Genomic DNA, 16,380 nt, shown 5'->3' on the forward strand with positions numbered 1-16,380 from the left:
TGTTGTTACTATTGTTGTTGTTTATAATTTGTACAATTAACCTCCATGTGATTCGACCCTAGTCTTGCTGGGTTATTTATTACTTCGACACTCCTGTACTTGGGACAAAACACTAATAATAATAATAATAATATATTAAAAAAATTTAAAAGTTCTTTAAAAAATTTATGATTTTCTCACATGTTTTTTTACAAATTTTGCATAATATTGGGTTGTATATTTACATTATAAGGTACATATTTGATGTTAAAATATCTAATTTTCTCCGAAAGGTTTCTAAAAAATTGCACAAAAATCTCAAAAAACTTTTAAAATTAATTTCCTCCTTTAGAAAAAAATAAAATATTTTGTTTTCTTATATACGACCAAATCCTAAAATGTTATAGGAATATTTTTCTTAAAAACAAAAAAATACATCTTTATCACATTTTAAAAATACAAGATAATCAGTTTATAGTTATTCATTAGGATTTGGCTAAAATATCAAAAACCCTTCACCAATTGTTTTCTTTATTTTATATTAGGGTTTAGATGTAGACTTTAATATTTGGGAGTGTAAAACTACATAATAGAGTATACTCACAGGTATTAAATATATAAGGTGCAAAATAAATGCAATGTTAAAATTTGAATTTTAGAACGATTAGGATTTCACCAAATAAGGTTAAGACTTTCTCACAAAGGAAGACCTACTTTAGATCTTAGAAAAAAACTAATTAATAGAAACTTGACTTATAAAAACAATCAAATGACAATTTAGCTTACTTGTTGTAGGGTGCAATGAGGGTGATGCATCTTTCTCTTACACAACCAGTTCTTTACTCAGACTTTCATATATTATAGGTTTTTTAATAACCATAATACTAGGTGGTGATTCCTAAACCTTAATTATAATTTTATGATTAGACCCAAAACTCTTTTCTTTCCCAACACAACACCTCTCAGAATGTTCTTTAAATTGCGTCATTTTAAAGCTAGCACACAACAAGATACATAAGTTATTAACTTTAGGGAAAGTGGGATATTGTTAATTTAATATGCCCTATAGCCAATGGATTTTTTATACATGAAATTATCATATTAATGTAAATACATATATGTTATTAATAAATGTTTAATTTATCTTTAATATTCATATAATATTAGATTAATGAATTTAGAGTAAGATAAATTCCATGGGACAAAATACTTTGTAAAAGAAATTATAAAGTTGTTATAATTATGATATTTTATTTGCATGAAAGTACTGTTTCTAAAATTTCTTGGTCGATGCTCTTTTAAATATAAGATATTCATTAAAGTCGTAAAAACTGGTGTATATTATGTTTTTCCCTTTATGAAAGGAAGTAATTTGTTCTTATAAGTTGAGGTATAAGAAATACCTAGAACTAATATGCGTGTCTTTGTTATAAAACATGTACAATGAACTCTAGAACTAATATGCGAGTCTTTGTTATAAAACATGTACAATGAACTAACTTACAGGATAATTTCATATGGAGAGATCATCTATATTTATGAAAAAACTCATGTGATGGTTGTGTAAATAATCTTTAAACTTGAGATCACTAAGTCATTTTATATAGAGAATATTTTACTTTGATTTTGTTACATGTTATCTTAATTAAGGTAATGAAAGGTTAAACATTGGATGTAGCATGAAGTATATGAAGATACTTGAGTGATTAAGAGAAAATTCATCACCTTAAATAAATTAGGAAAAATGTTCCATTTATTCTCAAATAGTACTAATTAAGAAATACTTGGCTAATATAGAATGAGATTTGAAAAGAATTTCAAATCTTATTCAAACAATCAATGACTATTATGTAGAGAACAAATATGATTTAACATGACAGATATACCTCATGCTTTAATAGTAAATCGAAACATAATAGATGAAATGATATTAATTACATTGAGAAATTGATCACTAAAAGGTTTCGTCAAGTCATTAATGATTTTTTTTAATATTTGAGGGTCATAACATGTTCCTAAACAATGCATCTGACCTTTAAATATAAATTAATTAATTGATGAATTAATAATAAATTAAATTATTTAATTTACTTAATACTATCTAATTATAGTTCTATTTTATATTTAGGTCAACATATTAATAACCTAATGGGTCATACATATTAAAAACTATTAGTTAGAAATTAAACTAAGATGATTTAATTAAGTATGACTTGATTAAAATATATTTTAAAAATTAAAGACTAGAATATAATTACTAAAAGAATTGTATTTTTAAACTTAGAAAAATCAAGAACTTAATTGAATAAATTTCTAAAATCATCCTTAGATAATATATGGATATTATTTAAGAGGAAAATATATATTTTGTCATTTATAAGGGTTTTTGGATTCCTTATAAATATAAATTTAAGCATATTATTTTGTAAGTGAAAAAAAAAGTAATTATCTATTAGACAGAAAAACTACGTAAACACAAAATTAGAGCTAACACTTCCATAACAATCCCTCAAAAAATATCCTAAATAGGTATTTAGAATATTTGTCATGAGTGGCTTGTGTTGATTATCGTTGGAGGCTGGACAATTAGACAGCTTGTGTTTTGCTACAATTTATTCTTTAAAAAATTATTCAAAATCGAATAAGATAAGATCTTCAAGTAATAGATTCATAAACAATTTTAGATCTATCTAACATGATCCTAGAGGCGAATAATTTTGTTTCATAGTTTTCACTCTATGTATAATATTGAGGAAACCCGACAAATACTATCTAGGCAATATTATACTTTAGTTCTTCTTCTCTATTAAAAGACTCATGAATTATAAATAAAACATAAATCTTTTAAATAAAATGTTCAGAATCTCTATACTATATTCTACTGAATATTTATTTTTAATATATCTCTTTGTAAAATTATTATAATTTCTCTAAGTTATTAACTTAACTATTATATAATCTTTAAGTTCACTAAATAAGACTTTTTTTAGGAGTAATAGAACATCAAGTATCTCAAGAGAAAAATGAATCAAAATTTTAAAATAAAAAATTAACTAATTATTCAAAATAAAATCCTTATTTTCAATTTGGATTTTAGGAGATATCATTGTGTGAGAATGATGATTTGTGCTGTAATTATTTAATATTAATAAAATAATTATGTTTTCATTCTAAAAGTGAGTTCCAAAAAATTGGTTACAAAGAAATCATGAATGAACACGGGTACTTAATAAAATTAAGGTGTCGTTTGGTATGGGATTAAGAAAATGGACAAAAGTTCTTACGAAAGTAATTTTGAAAACATAAAAGTTATAAAGAGTTAAGGATTAACGATATAAAATAATTAAGAGTGATGAGAGGTGAATAACAAATTATTGAGTGTATATTTTTTTTAGATTAATGTGGGTGTCCGGGCCAGTTTGCGCGTACCATGACTAATTTCACGGGTCCTAAAGTTAACGACCATGTAAGCCTCCAGTGATCATCATATGAGCAACCAAGAACTCGAACCTGAGACCACAGAGGGAGCAAACTCCTTGATCCTAAGTTCTTACCACTTGACCATCACCTAGATGGTTATTGAGTGTATATTTTGAGATAGAAAGTAGCAGCACAGAGATAAATAATAATAAAAATAACAATAAATTGTATGGAAGATAAAATTTACTCTCTAAAACACAAAATAGAAAATTGAGAGTAATTTGGATCATTAATTTTTTCCCTTCACTTACCTAACATGTTCAAATAGTGATAAAAACTTATGTTGATGTTTGAAATTATAATTCTATAATATTTTTTTAATTTTTATTTTTAATTTAAAATTAATTTTTTATATATTCTTAATTATTTTAATATTTTGGTATCAAAAATCAATTTTAAAAAATAATATATATATATATATATATAATTTTAATATATTTTCAAATAAAAAATATTTTAAAAAATAATTTTCAATGTATATTTAAGTAGTATTTGAGAGTGTAAATAATTTTTTAAAAAATATATAAAAATAATATATATTTTTTATTTGTTAAAAAATATGTTTAATATTAACCAATCAAAATATTTTTAAAATAAAAAAATATTAATCTTAAATAAAAAAAAATCACAATTCAATTTCAACTTGATTTCAGCTACGAAAACAAACAACCTCTTAAACAGTCATGAAGATGACCGACACCAGTCACATCGAGCAGATTGAAACCTTACTGGATGGAGTGGCCTTCTAGTTTGATCTCTACTCGGCTTAAATTCCAAAAATTTGTCTATTGCTTCATCTTCAACCAAAGCAGAGGGAGAAAGAAATGCACGTCTTTAACAGAACCTCTCAGTTTTTGTTCCTTCCTTCTCATCATGTATCAAGAATCTCTCTTAAAATTCCCTTCTTCATAAACTCGTAAGGTGCGTACCGAACTTTTTTTGTTTTTTTTTTGTTTTTTCCCTGATTGGTGTTCAAAGTTGTTAGTTTATATATATATATATATATATATATATATATATATATAGAATTACAGCAAGCTTGGATTTTCATGGATCAGTTCTTTATTTTATTTTATTTTACTTCTTTGAATGCTAGGAATGTTTCTTTAAGGACAAAACAGAAGTGGGCTTTGTTTGTTTTCTCTCAATCTACTATTAGTTGAATTTTCTTGCTCCTTGTTTTGTTGAATCTACTAAAGGTAAAAGAACTAAGAATTTAGAGTTGGTTTTTTTTTTAATGTTTTTGGGGTTAACTTTAGCTGAAAATTCGTTACGCTTTTTGTTAGGAGTGGAATTAGTCTGGCACTGTTGAATCGAAGGCTTATGAAGCATTTATTCAAGTTTTAATCTGTGTTATATGGTTGATTTTGAGGTTGAGCTTGAGGTTGAGCTTGAGTCTGAAGGGAGGGTGGTATTTGATTTATTTCAGATTGTTGGTCTATTATTTCATTCTAAATATCATCGTCTGAAGGGAACAATCTCTTGGCAAAGATGAACAAACATAAATGCATGGTTCTGGGAAACAAAAAATGTCCCCACATGCCCGCTCGCGCTCAAGTAAGCACATATGCGTTCAAGTGAACATTCATAAGCAAACTTGGATGCAAAATAAGGTCTGGTGTTGTAGAAAGTTGTTGCAAATATTGAATTAGCTCTCTCTACATTCACATCCCTTGCAGTGCTGAATTGGTGAAAGATAAGAATTTGTATTTGTTAGATACACTAGAAAACAAGTTTTATGGTTCAATCTTCGCAACCACATAACTGTCATCTTTGTTTGCAAGTTTGACTTAATACCTTAATTAGTTTCACGGTCCATCATGCAGAGATTGAAAGCATAGGGCTCAGTTAGGGTAGCAAAAGGATGTTTGCTTGTGCATGAAGGTGAGTTCTCAGCTGTTCACATATCTAATAAATGGATAACATCTAGATTTGATGGTCTTAGATAAGAATATTTGGGATAATTAACTTCTCTGGGTAATGATTGATAGTTTGGCATTAGAATTTGCAAATATACATCTTGTTCAGTTTATTGGTATGTGTCATGGTCACTGTTTGTTGTACAAACTTCTGCTTCTGCTTTGTGAACTGTAGCTGCTAGCTAGCTGGCATTGCATGTAGAGAATGCAAATTGATTTAAGGATGCAGCTTGCTCAAATAACATTGAAGGTTAACCAGTGAATGTATTTGTCTAAATGGGAAACAATGAAAGAGCAGCATGTGTGCTCAAGTAATCTATCCTGACCTTTTTTATATTGGCAAACATGCGCTCATTTTTGGGTCATTTTAGCCTTTCTTTTCTAGTTTTCATTTGAGATTACAAGAGATGGTGTTCTGTTTAGAAGCTCTGACACCATGAAGTCAATTCTTCAGCATCCTCTTTTTCATTTTGGATTACTAACCCCTTATCCTGTTTCTTTCTAATTAGCTTTCTGCTCTTTGGAGATTTTAGCTTATTATGATGAAACCATGATATTATCTGCTTTGACATACAAGATTAAAAGCTAGATCTCTCTATTATACATAATCAGATTGCAGTTCAAGTAGAAAATGGATGCCAAACTGAAGCTGGCAGCCTAAATTACATGTAATTTAGTTTGGTTGTCATTCTGATTCTTATTTTTCCTTCCAGGTGAAATACTCGGAAATTATTAGCAAGAGAAGACAATGCAGTATGAATAAATGGTTAATGTTACTCCTTGTATGGTTCAGCTTCTACAACCATTGAAAGTGATTTTGTTTGCATAGTCATTTGTCACCGATCAAAATGTTGAATTTTGCATCCAATTGCCTAGCTGGAAGTGCTAGTATGAACAATTCTACAAAGCCTACTCAACTCCCATCAGAATACTCCGATGATGAGGCATCTTCTGTTGTTAGCACAGAAGAAGCTCTAGAGTGCCCAATATGCTGGGAATCCTTCAATATTGTGGAAAATGTGCCTTATGTTTTATGGTGTGGCCATACTCTTTGCAAAAATTGCGTCCTAGGGCTTCAATGGGCTGTAGTGAAATTCCCCACATTACCTATTAAGCTTCCTCTCTTTATTTCTTGCCCGTGGTGCAATTTATCATCTTTCCGCTTTGTTTATAGAGGGAACCTCAAATTTCCTCGCAAGAATTATTTTCTACTTTGGATGGTTGAGAGCAAGAATGGTGACAGAGACAAGTCTCCTGGCACCTTCTGTGAAGACCACCAACCCCACTGGTCATCGGACAGTAATTTAGCTCATGGAAGTAAGGTAAGCCGTGGTAACATCCGGAGAGGACAATATATTCATCACTCTGAACCATCAGGGACACACCATGATCATAATCATGTCAACAGTTACCTTAATGTGGAGAGAATACATTCTTCCCTTCAGAAATCACTGGCTTTCTTTGTTAGTCTGACAGCAAAGTTCCCATTGGTCATCATATTCCTTTTGATCATCTTATATGTAATACCTGCCAGTGCAAGCATTTTGGCCCTGTACATTCTTATCACTGTTCTGTTTGCCCTCCCATCATTTCTCATTCTTTACTTTGCTTATCCTAGTTTGGATTGGCTTGTGAGAGAAATCATCACTTGATATGCAATTTAGTGTCGTAATCTGTAACCATTGTGAGTAGAAGTTTGCACCTAGGAAGTCGCACATCTTTTTCTTGGTGACGTGAACTTGGTAATTCAACGACTTTCCAGTCTCCAAGACTACATCACTCGTTGGCATCAAAGCTCCTCGGTCCTACTATCCCCTATATCTTCCATGGTTAGAAGCTCTTCTGCTCTTGTAGGATTTTGCTGGTGTTAGGGCTGTTTGTGGTGGCAATGGGGTTCGGTGGTAATAATGGTCCCACCAAAATTGTTTCCTTATGGATGTGCAATGCTCTTGTAAGTATCTGAAATATTAGTAGAGTGTGAGGGCTATCACCCAAAAGCTTGTTTTCTTGGTTGTATCTTTATTATTGTTCTATTCGATGTGTCTAACTAGGAATTTTTTGTTTTATGATGGGTTTTGAAACGAAGTGATAAAAACCAGAGTCATTTCATATCAGTCTTGTGTGTGGAAATACTATTATTCCAGCTGAATGCTTTTTGGATATCTGAAGCTCTTCTGGGAATACAGTTGAAATATGTTTTTATCCATTTCCCAGATGTTACTTCTGAACAAGTGAAGGTTTTGTTGGTAGGAGACCGGTTCGTTACTATCATGTTGGTGCAAGCAACTTGGTTCGCTTTGGCTTGAAAAGAAACTGTAGAACATGAGCTTTCAGTGTAAAATTGGTTGTCATCAAGCTAGTCACTGGATTATCTGCTCTTGGTCATGCTTCGTGCGCATAGAGCTGTCTTAAAAATTGCCATGCAAGTGTGGAGTGGATGCTATGTGGGAACACATGGTGAACCTAGTCCCAAAATATGGCTGATCAGGATTCGATGCTACAGCATTGCCTGCATTCTTAGCTCTGATTTATGTGGGGGTTAACTATCCTAAATTAAGGTCTTAATTTGCTACAGAAAATACTATTTTGCTCCTTTTCTTTTCCCATCCACAATAAATTCCCAGAAAATCCAACGCAGACAGACCTCCACAGGTCACAAACATGGCCGGGGAAGTTCCAACTCCGGATTCTGTTTTACATTATGGACACCCCGCCACAACCTTTTAGAACATCGATGGCCTGATAAAAAAATTCCCACTGTTTCAACAAAAATGGCAGTAGCCTTAACCATTTCTTGCCCTAAATCCACAACCCTGCAGAAACCATCCTCTTTAAAAGACCTAAATTCTAGTTTTCTTGGTGGGCCCCTGAAGGATGTTTCTTCTCAGTTAAAGCCCAGAATCAAAAGAACAGACAAGTTCAGCTTGGTGATTGCTGCTGCAAGCAACACCAGCACCAGCACCAGCACCAGCACCAGCACCAGCACCAGGCTGCTGCAAGCACCACCAGCACCAGCACCAGCACCAGCACCAGCACCAGCAGTGGTGGCGGTGGCGGCAGGTTTTATCTGAACTTCACAGGGTTTCCTTTCCCTCTTGGTCCTTTCCTTAATAGGCGCACTGTAAGGACTGGGGTAACTTTCTCTATCTTCAGCTTGGTTGTTAAGGATTTTGTTCAAGAATAATGGAGAGTGGCTTAAATTTTGATAATTATGACTTTAATATACTTGTGCACATTTGTCCTTTGCTGTGTGTATTGACACAACTTGTCTGTTTTCAAGTTTTATTACTCCCAGCTACTTGCCATCTTACAGAATTTATGTACCTGTAAAGTCAGACACCTGAAATCACTTTGTACTGTCCTCAAGAAAAGTGAAATACAATTAAAATTTCATGAATTTCTAAATTCTGCATTTGAAATTGGAAACCAGTAACATATTTGGATAATGCAATCTGGATCTTAGAACCCCTGAATACTGGAGTTCCATTCCATGACTGAATATGAATTATGAGACCAAAGACGTCAGCCTAAGAGATGGATAATATGTTGAGTAAATTGTTCCGTTTCGTTGGCATATGCCCTGATAAAATAGGAAGCATCTCTAGATGAATTCGTGGAGCAGCAGTTCCTTCAAAATGAGGTCCTCATTTTAAATCCCACTTGGAGAAATTCCATCAGTCTAGAAAAAAAGAAATATTCTTTGTTCTGATTAAACTACTAAAATTAGTAGAGAAAGAGTTGAATTTGATATATATGGAAAACATAAGTATTGTAAAAGGCACAATTCTTTTGTATGCTAATGTAAATTGTAGCTAGAAGGGCTGTTATCTTTTGTTTAATGTCTTTAGCCTGTGAAGGGATGTAAATGGCTATTCGAACAAGAGCAAGCATTAGGCTTCACCAGTGTGTCAACTAACATTCGAATGACAGTCATCAAACTCAAATCTGGAGGATTATGGGTCCACGCACCCATTGCTCCAACGAAGGAGTGTATTCAGGTTCTATCTCGTTTACCTTTTTACTCTTTAACAAGACAATGTTAGTCTTATTTGTTGCGATGAAGGATTTGAGGTTTGTGGATTTAAGTTTGTTTCTGTAGCGCAAGAAGTTTTTTGTCTGTGTACAATCTAAATTTTTGACTAGAAACTGAGTACAAATTAATCGAAATCCAACTTAAATTAATCTAGATATATAAAGAAAAGTTATAAAAGAGTTGCTTTTCTATCTTGTAATTTTTGTGCCCGCTATAAGCTTACCTTCCTCGAATCAAATGTTTTAATTTTTTATTTTGAATTTTTAGTTTTAAAAAAGTAAAAATAGCAAGTAAGTGATTTTTTATATATTACTTTCAATTATAGTTTATTTATGAAATAATTAAAGAAAATATTTGAGTTTATAAAGATTAAAAGTTTATGTTGTTAATAATGATTTATGATTATCAAGGGTTTAATGGTAGATGATTAATTATTATGTTGTTAGAAATAAGAATTTGTGAGTTAATTTGTTTAAATTAATTCTTATAGGGTTAAGAAATTCATTTTAAGCTTGCTGAAAAATCTGAACATGATGTTCTCAAGGTTGAAGATGATCAAATTTTATTTTGATCCTTAATTTATGAGAATTTTAGTTTAGTCCCTAAACTTTGAAAAAATTATAATTTAACCCTTAAATGTATTTTGAGATTGTGGAAAGTGTTATTATGAGATTAAGGATGATGAATCTCATTTTGATAATTGATTTGGAATATTTTCAGTTTGGTCCCTTAATTTTAGGAATTTACATTTTAGTCTAAACTTTATAAAAATTACAGTTCGGTCCCTGGTTAATTCTATACATAATTGAGGATGTTTTATGAGTGGAATTTTAGTATGGTTATGTATTTATAGTTTGATCCTCTAATTTTATTAAAATTATGTTTTGGTCTCTATTTTGGAAAATTATCGTTTTAGTCTCTAAACCTAGGAGACTAAACCTGATTTTCTTTTATGCAATGGAATCTTTTATTTGTGTTGTTTTGAGTTGCTTTTGAGTATATTTTTTATATTTGTTATAGGTTCTCCTAACGATTCTCAATAGATTTTTCGAGTCTTTCATCTGATATTCCTTTTAATCTATATTTTTTCGGGTGAGTGAGATAATATTTAATATGCATATAATATAAATAAATATGTATGTTGATTATATGATGAATACCACTAGTTAATTTCTTGAATATTTATATATGTTGCTTTATTTTCCAAGTACTCTCATTTATTCTTGAATTGCACTCGCATTATCTCAGCTTATGAAAATTTTAGGAAATTATCTCGGCTTTCTATGAAAAAAATAATTGAGGTTATTTGAATTTCTAGAACTTAAGATATGAGTTGAATATTGAACAATGTCTAAGCTGTATGACAGATTCAAACTTCTATGTTGTTGCTAAGATTTGGACTTTCATATAGCAAAATTAAGTCTTGCCTTCCACATGAAAGTTTTAGGTCTATGTCTTAGATTTCTTTCCATCCATATAAAGTAGACCTAAATTTAAGTTTTACAGCTCTATTTATGATCCAATTACCAAACAGTGTTCTAGTTTGAACTAAACTAGCTTCTCTTTTCTAAGCTTCACCCTCTCTTTATCCTTTCAATTTCAGTAATTCAACTCATCAATCAATGCTTTCATTTATATGATAGGCTTGCATTTAGGATGAACATTTACTATAAATTAAAAGTATCTTATGGTATGAGACTTTGTTATTATAAAACATGCTTTAGTTAAGGAGTTATTGATAGTTGAAGTGCAAAATGATGATATAAAATCTTGATAAAAATTTACTTTTTAAGTACTAATTAGTAGGTAACTAGACTAGTTTCTTCAGAAAAAAATGGATAATGAACAGTGCTGAGTTCTTTTTTAGTCAAATTTCATTTCAGTCATTCCTCTTTCAATTGCTTTCAATTGAACCCTAATTGACCCTAAACCTTTTTTGTTTAATGCAATTAAGCCCAAATTAGGCCCTCAAACTTAATTTTTCACCAATTAACGCAAAATAAAATTAATTTGACCCATTTAAAGTATAATTAAGTCTTTGCACTTAATTAAATCCTTCAATTAGATTCAAATTAATTTTTAAACATAATTAAAATTTAATTTGGCCCATGATTAAATCAAATTGGCCTATTAAAGATTTAATTATGTCCTAGGACTTAATTTTTATGTAAATTCATTCAATAATCATTTATTTTGACCTTAAATTTGCATTTTTTTTATATTTTTTGACATAATAAGGTACAATTAGATCTTGAATTTCCTCCAAAATTACAACTTGATTTCCCGGTTTGCTTTCTTTACATTGCCAGCCTTTATTATTATTTTTTTATTTTTATTTTGAAAAAAATAATTTTTAGAGAATAACCCAGAATTGGGTTATGATATATTATATGATGAGTACGACTAGTTAATTTTTTGAATATTTATATATGTTACTTTATTTTTCAAGTACTTATTTATTTTTTAATTACACTTAAATTCCATCGAGCTAAATTCAATTTGATATGATATATATTTCTTTAATGATTATATGAATACCTATTATACCTTGATATAGGATTTGTAGCAACTCAATGCCAATGGGGAGTAGTTAGCCTATATACATGATTAGTACTTAAAAGTGCATTTTTATCATGGTTTTATATCATCATTTTGCATTTGAAGTATCAATAACTCCTTAACTAAAGCATGTTTTATAATAATATATCTTTGAAGTATCAATTTATCATGGTTTTATATCATCATTTTGCACTTGAAGTATCAATAACTCCTTAACTAAAGCATGTTTTATAATAATATATCTAATAATATAAGATACCTTTAATTTATGGTAAATGTTCATTTTAAATGCAGGCCTATCACATAAATGAAAGGATTGATTGATGAATTTAAGAACTTAAATTGCAAGGACAAAGAGATGACCAAAATTAGAAAAGAGATGTCGGTGCAATCCAAACCGGAACACTGTTCGGTAATTGGGTCATATCTAGAGCTATAGATCTCAGATTTAGGTCTACTTTATATTGATGGAAAGATAAGGCATAGACCTATAACTTTCATATGGAGCCCAAGATCTAAAAAAGCCATTTTCAAGTCCAAATTATTGCAACAACAAAGAAGCCCGAAGCTGTCCTACAGCCCGAGCACTGTTCAGTATTTTGGCCATATCTGGAGTTCTAGAAGTCCAAATGAGCTAAAAGTTTTACACAAGAAAGCTGAGATAATTGCCTACAACTTTCATGTTTTTGAGTGGATCTAATTTTGACGTTATCAATGATGTTTTGACGTTATCTAATTGGGACACCGCGGGTACTTATGAGGCACCGAGTAAAACTCAACCTCATACATCTAGTAGAGGTATGTATAACCTTAGGGAAGATCATGACCTTCAAGCCAAGTTTGCATCTTTAGCTAGAAAAATCGAGGCACTAGAATTGAAAAAGAGTGGCCAATTAAAATATGTTGAAAACATTGTGTGTCAAATCTGTGAAACAAATGAACACTCAACAAATAATTGTCCAACCTTGCCTTCTTTTAAGGAATGTCTCCATGAACAAGCCCATGCTTTAAACAGTTTTCAAAGGGCCAACCACAACCCATACTCACAAACATACAACCCTGGTTGGAGAAATCACCCAAATTTTAGTTGGAAGAGTGAGAACAACAATGCACAAACTTCACAACCACCGTTTCAAGCACACCACAATTTCCAAAATTCTCATGGATATGCACCTCCTTATGCTCCACTTTCTAGAAGAAATCTTAAGGAAACATTGCATGCATTCATTGAAAAGCAAGAGACAATTAATACTCAACTTGCTCAAAACATGACAGATTTTAAAGATACTCTTGCAAAATTGACATCTGCTCTCAATTTTCAAGAGAAAGGTAAGTTTCCATCTCAACCACAATAAAATCCCAAGGGGCAATACAATGCAAATGCAAGTAGTTCCGGAAGTCAACACATGGATCAAGTCAAATCAGTCACTACTCTGCGCAGTGGTAAGGTTATTGAAAAACCCTCTCTTGAACCTTATGAGAAAGATGATGAGTCAATCTCTGATGGTAAGGAAGGGGTTGAATCTGAAAATTGTAAAGAAAAGACTGATTCTCCACCAGCACTTCCATTTCCTCAAGTCATGACCAAACAAAGGAAAGTCAATCACAACTCTGAAATTTTTGAAATTTTCAAACAGGTAAGGATCAATATACCTTTGCTGGATGCTATTAAACAGGTTCCTTCCTATGCTAAATTTTTGAAAGATCTATGCACTGTGAAGAGGAAACTGAATGTGAAAAAGAAAGCCTTTTTAGCAGAACAAGTAAGTGCCATTCTTCAGAACAATAATGCTTTGAAATATAAAGACCCTGGTTGTCCTACAATTTCTTGCTTTATTGGAGAACATAAAATTGAAAGAGCTTTACTTGATCTTGGAGCTAGTGTGAATTTACTTCCATATTCAGTTTTTTAAAGTCTCAATCTAGGTGAGTTAAAACCAACTTCTATATCTCTTTTACTTGTCGATAGATCTGTAAAAGTGCCTAGAGGAATAATTGAAGATGTGTTAGTACAAGTCGATAAATTCATTTATCCTGTGGATTTTATTATCTTGGACACAGAACCTATTGAAGCATGTAATTCATTTCCTTTTATTTTAGGACGTCCGTTTCTTGCAACCTCTAACGCATTAATTAATTGTAGGAATGGACTGATGAAGCTATCATTTGGAAACATGACATTGGAGATGAATATTTTCAACATTTGCAAGCAACCTGGAGATGATAATGATTGACAAGAAGTAGATCATATTGACGAATTAGTTTAAGATCAACTTGAATCTACTTTAAGTAAAAATGAATTGGATGAATCTGAAGATTTGCAAATGATTTATTTTGAGAAAGAAATCACGGATGAAAAAGGCACCGAAAATATTGATGTGAATATTTTATCAACAGGGACAACAGATTCGACATCTGACATCACACCAATCGATGATTACTTTCCTAACGAATCCTTACTTTCTCTTAGTCCAATGCCTTGGTATGATAAAAATATCAATTTTCTTGCTTTAAGAGATTTGTCAGCTGATTGGAGTATCTAAGACAAAGAAAAGTTTTTGAATGAAGTGAAGAGCTTTTATTGTGATAACCCTAACTTATTCAAATATTGTCCTGATCAAATATTTCAAAGATTCATTCCCGACAATGAGGTAAGTAGTGTCATTAAACTTTATCATTCTGAAGTATGTGAAAGTTATTTCTCGTCAAAAAAGACAGTTATAAAAATCTTTCAAAATGGATTTTATTGGCCCACCATGTTCAAGGACACGCATGCATTCTGCAAAACTTGTGAAAATTGTCAAAAAGTTGATACTGGTCAAAAAGTTTTGTTTTATAATTCTCAACTCTATGCATTCCATAAAGAGCTAAGATCAAGATGGAACAATCCTTATGGGGCTTGTGATATTGAGAATTCAATGAATGAGAATGATTTTAAGGAAAATGGACATCGTTTGAAAGCTTACTTTGATAATTTTCCTAGTAAAAATGAATCAACTGGTTTGAATGATCTTGTAGATAAAGGTTGATTATTTTGTTTTTCTCACATTGTTTTTGTTTTAGTGATTTTTGCTAGTTTCTCTCACCCCGGTCAAATGATAGATAACGGTACTCCGTGACTTAAATCGGTTTTTTCAGTCTCCCACAATAACTGATATTTATGTATATATTTGTGCAATTCTTTGAATCTCTCTTCCAATTCTCATTTAAAAATGGACACTAATCTTGAAAAATTGAAAAAGTATTTTCCCGCTCTGCCTCAGAATGCGATTATAAAAATTTACCATGCTAGATGTGCAAGATTGAGATTGTTAATGAATCATGGAATTCCTGAAGATATTCGTTGGTTGATTGAAGCAAAGGTCCGATTATCAAGTAAGTCCTCTAACTCCTTCATTTCACACATGCATGGAATAGGTAAAAGCACTTTTGCAAAGAAGCGTCATGCAAAACGACTAAAAGTCTATCATCGATGTGCTAGATGGACTTGTAATACACAATGTCGTTCTTTAGGAATGGTATCTATAAACCGTGAAGATAAAATACATTTGATTAAGGATGGCCTGACTAAGGAGTCTTTAGATAATCTTCTATTGACTCTTGAGACGCATCCTAGTGGAGATATGCATCGTGCAATTCATGATTTATGACCCCATTTTCATAAAGAACATGATCGACTTAGTCTTGGGAATCTGACTAAAAAAGACCCTGTTTGCCAGTTTTTAAGAAAACTAGATGGGAAGCCTATCCCCGACCTATAGAGGGCGTTTAAGCTGTTCTTGGACGTAAAACCAAGGGAAGATGTGAGCCACAATCACAACTACCTGTACATACACATGCTTTTTCAAAAGTAAGTAAATAAATAAATAAAGAGAGAGAGTGAGACTGTAGTTGGCCTACATATAGGTGGTATGATTGCCTTTCTAATTTCTCATCTATAAAACCCTCTCTTCTTTCCTTTCATTTCTACTCAACCCATACATTCAACAAATACAGAAGTGTGTAGAAATGGCAAGTTCCTCAAGTCATCATATAAGAAATATTTGTGTTTTCGGTGGATCTAGTCCTGGGAAAGAAAAGAAGTTTTTAGAATTAGCAAATCATCTTGGTCAAGTGCTAGCTGAGAGAAAGATTCATTTAGTGTATGGGGGAGGTAGTCTTGGGTTAATGGGAGGTGTGTCAATAACTGCATTTTTAGGAGGTAGTCAAGTTTTAGGGGTCGTCCCCGAACCTTTAGCACAAGGGGACATCATTGGAAAAACAATTGGAGAGGAACTTCAGGTCTCCACAATGTCGGCTCGAATGAATGCAATGTTTAACCATCCTGATGCCTTCATTGCTTTACCAGGTGGTCTAGGCACATTGGAGGAGATCTTTCATATTTCCTCTTGGGCCCAACTGCACATTCAC

General features: G+C 31.6%; 1 protein-coding gene and 1 long non-coding RNA gene across 8 annotated transcripts in view; both read left to right on the forward strand.

Annotated features, from left to right (window-relative positions):
* LOC105111102 (uncharacterized) overlaps positions 1-10,624 on the forward strand; it is a 23,002-nt gene extending 12,378 nt beyond the window's left edge. Inside the window, exons 4-5 of the long non-coding RNA XR_839568.1 lie at positions 9,106-9,376; positions 10,432-10,624. This is a non-coding gene — a long non-coding RNA (uncharacterized LOC105111102). The remainder of the gene's footprint in view (positions 1-9,105; positions 9,377-10,431) is intronic.
* LOC105111100 (uncharacterized) lies at positions 4,131-7,487 on the forward strand. 7 transcript variants are annotated; one of them, XM_011006357.1, is made up of 4 exons: positions 4,131-4,380; positions 5,286-5,343; positions 6,092-7,048; positions 7,163-7,487. In XM_011006357.1, the coding sequence occupies exon 3, from the start codon at positions 6,227-6,229 to the stop codon at positions 7,028-7,030; it is 804 nt and encodes a 267-aa protein (XP_011004659.1). In that variant the 5' UTR covers positions 4,131-4,380; positions 5,286-5,343; positions 6,092-6,226; the 3' UTR covers positions 7,031-7,048; positions 7,163-7,487. The 7 variants fall into 7 exon arrangements, with proteins under 7 accessions (XP_011004659.1, XP_011004658.1, XP_011004661.1 ...); XM_011006356.1 differs by having other exon boundaries at positions 6,092-7,044; positions 7,159-7,487; XM_011006359.1 differs by adding an exon at positions 4,931-5,077 and having other exon boundaries at positions 4,132-4,380; positions 6,092-7,487.
* Positions 10,625-16,380: the final 5,756 nt, after the last annotated feature.

The sequence above is a fragment of the Populus euphratica genome, unplaced genomic scaffold (genome assembly GCF_000495115.2).
Source record: "Populus euphratica unplaced genomic scaffold, PopEup_1.0 scaffold272.1, whole genome shotgun sequence".
NCBI lineage: Eukaryota > Viridiplantae > Streptophyta > Magnoliopsida > Malpighiales > Salicaceae > Populus > Populus euphratica.